Raw genomic sequence first — 3,086 nt, forward strand, 5'->3', positions numbered from 1 at the left:
GTTACACTGGTTACATTGGATAAACTGGTTACACTGGTTACATTGGTTACATTGGTTACATTGGTTACACTGGTTACATTGGTTACATTGGATAAACTGGTTACACTGGTTACACTGGTTACATTGGATAAACTGGTTACACTGGTTACACTGGTTACATGGTTACATTGGACAAACTGGTTACATTGGTTACACTGGTTACATTGGTTACATTGGATAAACTGGTTACACTGGTTACACATTGGATAAACTGGTTACACTGGTCACATTGGATAAACTGGTTACATTGGTTACACTGGTTACACTGGTTACATTGGACAAAACTGGTTACACTGGTTACATTGGTTACATTGGTTACATTGGATTACACTGGTTACATTGGTTACATTGGATAAACTGGTATAAACTGGTTACACTGGTTACATTGGATAAACTGGTTACACTGGTTACACTGGTTACATTGGTTACATTGGATAAACTGGTTACATTGGTTACACTGGTTGCATTGGATAAACTGGTTACACTGGTATGAAACAATTAGATTTTTCTCCTGAAGGAAAGAATCAGGTTCTTGTGTGTGTGTGTCTGAAAACAACAACAACAACAACAACAACAACAACAACACACACACACACACACACACACAGATTACACCTCATTAACACACACACACACACACACACACACACACACACACTACAGCTAGCAGGGAACGTTCCCACAACACTGACTAATGTTACCAACCTACTAAAGTTACAACAATGTTTTTAGGAAAGCATTTTAAGAAGGTTTGAGCTGCAACATTGTGAGGATGTTTTTGTGATGTTGTGAGGTGACGGAGAACGTTCCTTCATAAAATGTTCCCACAGTGTTACATGAGAACAAAGGAAGAACGTTTTCAAAGCAACATTCAGTAAATGTTACTGAGGACTGAGATCACACAACTTTTAATGAAAGTGTTTCGGTGTTTATAGAGAATATACCTAAACTTTAACAAGAACATTCTCACGGTGTTGTTGTTGGTCTCAGTTTGTTGTTGTTGTTGTCGGTTGGTATTGTTTGTTTTTGTCTGTTTGTTGATGTTTGTTGTTGTTGTTGGTCTCAGTTTGTTGTTGTTGTTGTTGTCGGTTGGTATTGTTTGTTTTTGTATGTTTGTTGATGTTGATGTTTGTTGTTGTTGTTGTCGGTTGGTATTGTTTGTTTTTGTCTGTTTGCTGATGTTTGTTGTTATTGGTCTCAGTTTGTTGTTGTTGTTGTCGGTTGGTATTGTTTGTTTTTGTATGTTTGTTGATGTTGATGTTTGTTGTTGTTGTTGGTCTCAGTTTGTTGTTGTTGTTGTTGTTGTCGGTTGGTATTGTTTGTTTTTGTCTGTTTGTTGATGTTTGTTGTTGTTCTTGGTGACAGTTTAGGGATTTCCCTCCACAGAGGCGGAGCCTCAAACCGTCCTCCACATGCTGATGGTAGCCTGTGTGTGTGTGTGTGTGTGTGTGTGTGTGTGTGTGTGTGTGTTGCAGGTGTTGGTGCGCTCTGATGGGTCAGGTGATCTGTACGGCAGTGTGTTGGTGGACAGCGGCAGTGCGGTCAGCGCTGATCTCCTATTGGACGACAGTCAGCAGCATGTTTATGTTTTAACCAACAGCAGGGTGAGGTTTTTTTTATAACGTTTCTAAACTTTATTTAAACAGAACCACAACGACAAACTGACCTGAGATCTGTCTCTGTCTCTCAGCTGTCCAAAGTCCCCGTCTCGTCCTGTGAGAGACAGACAGACTGTCAGTCTTGTCTCGCCGTCAGAGACCCGTACTGCGGCTGGTGTGTCCTGGAGGGACGGTAGGTCTGTCTGTCCATCTGTCTGTCTGTTTGTCTGATGTCAGAGACATCACTGCTGTGATAGTCATGTGATCAGTGGACGTCACTGATGAAGTCAAACTGATTCGAGCTTCGCGCTGATCAGAAAAATGAATGTTTTTTAGCTGGAAGCAGAAAGTTTTTGTTTTTGTCTTCAGAATAGAAACAGCAGAAAGTTTTTGGTGGAATTTGACAACTTTCTAAAACAAAAAAACTGAAGATAAATGTAGAAATATTTGATGCAACGCTGAACTTTAGTGAAAATAAGATTAAATATAATAATAAAGGATGTTAATTTTGAAAAATGTCAACCAACAAGAAAAAAGGTGAGACAGTGAACTGAATTCATGATTGAATTTCAGCGGCGTGGAGCGACGTTCACAAAATGGCACATTTAACTTATTAAATTATTACATCAGGATGTAACACGAACCCTGCAGTTATCAAGTCGGGGTGGAATTATTTTTGTTTCTGTCTTTTTATTTGATGTTTTGTTTGTTTGTTTCGTCCATCTGTGCATGTTGTTTTGTAAACCATGGTGTGTACAATAAAGAAACGTGTTCGTCTCACGGATGATGTTGTTGTTGCTTTGTCCAGGTGTTCCCGTAAACATGAGTGTGAGCGCCACGCGCAGCCCAACCATTGGCTCTGGAGCTTTGAACCGACCAATCAGTGCGTGATGGTACAGAGCCTGCAGCCGGCCAATCAGAGCAAAGACGAGCAGACGCAGGTATTGATCACCAACAGCCGCGAGCGGATAATAATCGATAATCGTTACCCAGATAACCGTGTGTTTACTTGTCTGCGTCCAAGGTAACGCTGTCGGTCATCCAGCTGCCCTCCCTCACTGAGGCGGAGTCTCTGACCTGCGTCTTTGGGCGCCTCCCACCTCTATCTGCCATCGTTATGGGAACCAGCATCACTTGTCAGTCACCTGCTCCCGAGCTCCTTCCCCCCATGCTGACAGGAAGTGGTGAGTGAGCAGATGACCGGTCCGTTCTCAGGGTCGACCGCCAGCCATGTCTGACTTCCTGTTTGTGTTTCCCTCCAGATCACATGATCCTGCCTGTGTCACTGATGTTTGGTCACGTGACCATCACCGCGGGCAACCTGACCTTCTACGACTGTGGAGCCGTGAGCCGCCTGAACCAGAGCTCCCAGTAAGACTTAACCACACACCCAGTACAACCAGTAACACATAATGATACATGATGATGATGATGATGATGATGATGGTG

The 3,086-nt window shown here is 42.4% G+C and overlaps 1 protein-coding gene across 1 annotated transcript; it reads left to right on the forward strand.

The window, feature by feature from the left end:
• Positions 1-1,514: 1,514 nt before the first annotated feature.
• Positions 1,515-3,008, forward strand: LOC121963318 (plexin-B3-like; the record flags this gene model as incomplete). The annotated part of the gene is made up of 5 exons (XM_042513622.1): positions 1,515-1,643; positions 1,730-1,830; positions 2,446-2,578; positions 2,662-2,821; positions 2,900-3,008. Coding segments are annotated over 5 exons (632 nt in total), but the record flags the coding sequence as incomplete, so codon positions are not given.
• Between the last annotated feature and the right edge of the window lie 78 nt (positions 3,009-3,086).

Source organism: Plectropomus leopardus, unplaced genomic scaffold, assembly GCF_008729295.1.
Source record: "Plectropomus leopardus isolate mb unplaced genomic scaffold, YSFRI_Pleo_2.0 unplaced_scaffold1087, whole genome shotgun sequence".
In the NCBI taxonomy this organism is placed as follows: domain Eukaryota; kingdom Metazoa; phylum Chordata; class Actinopteri; order Perciformes; family Serranidae; genus Plectropomus; species Plectropomus leopardus.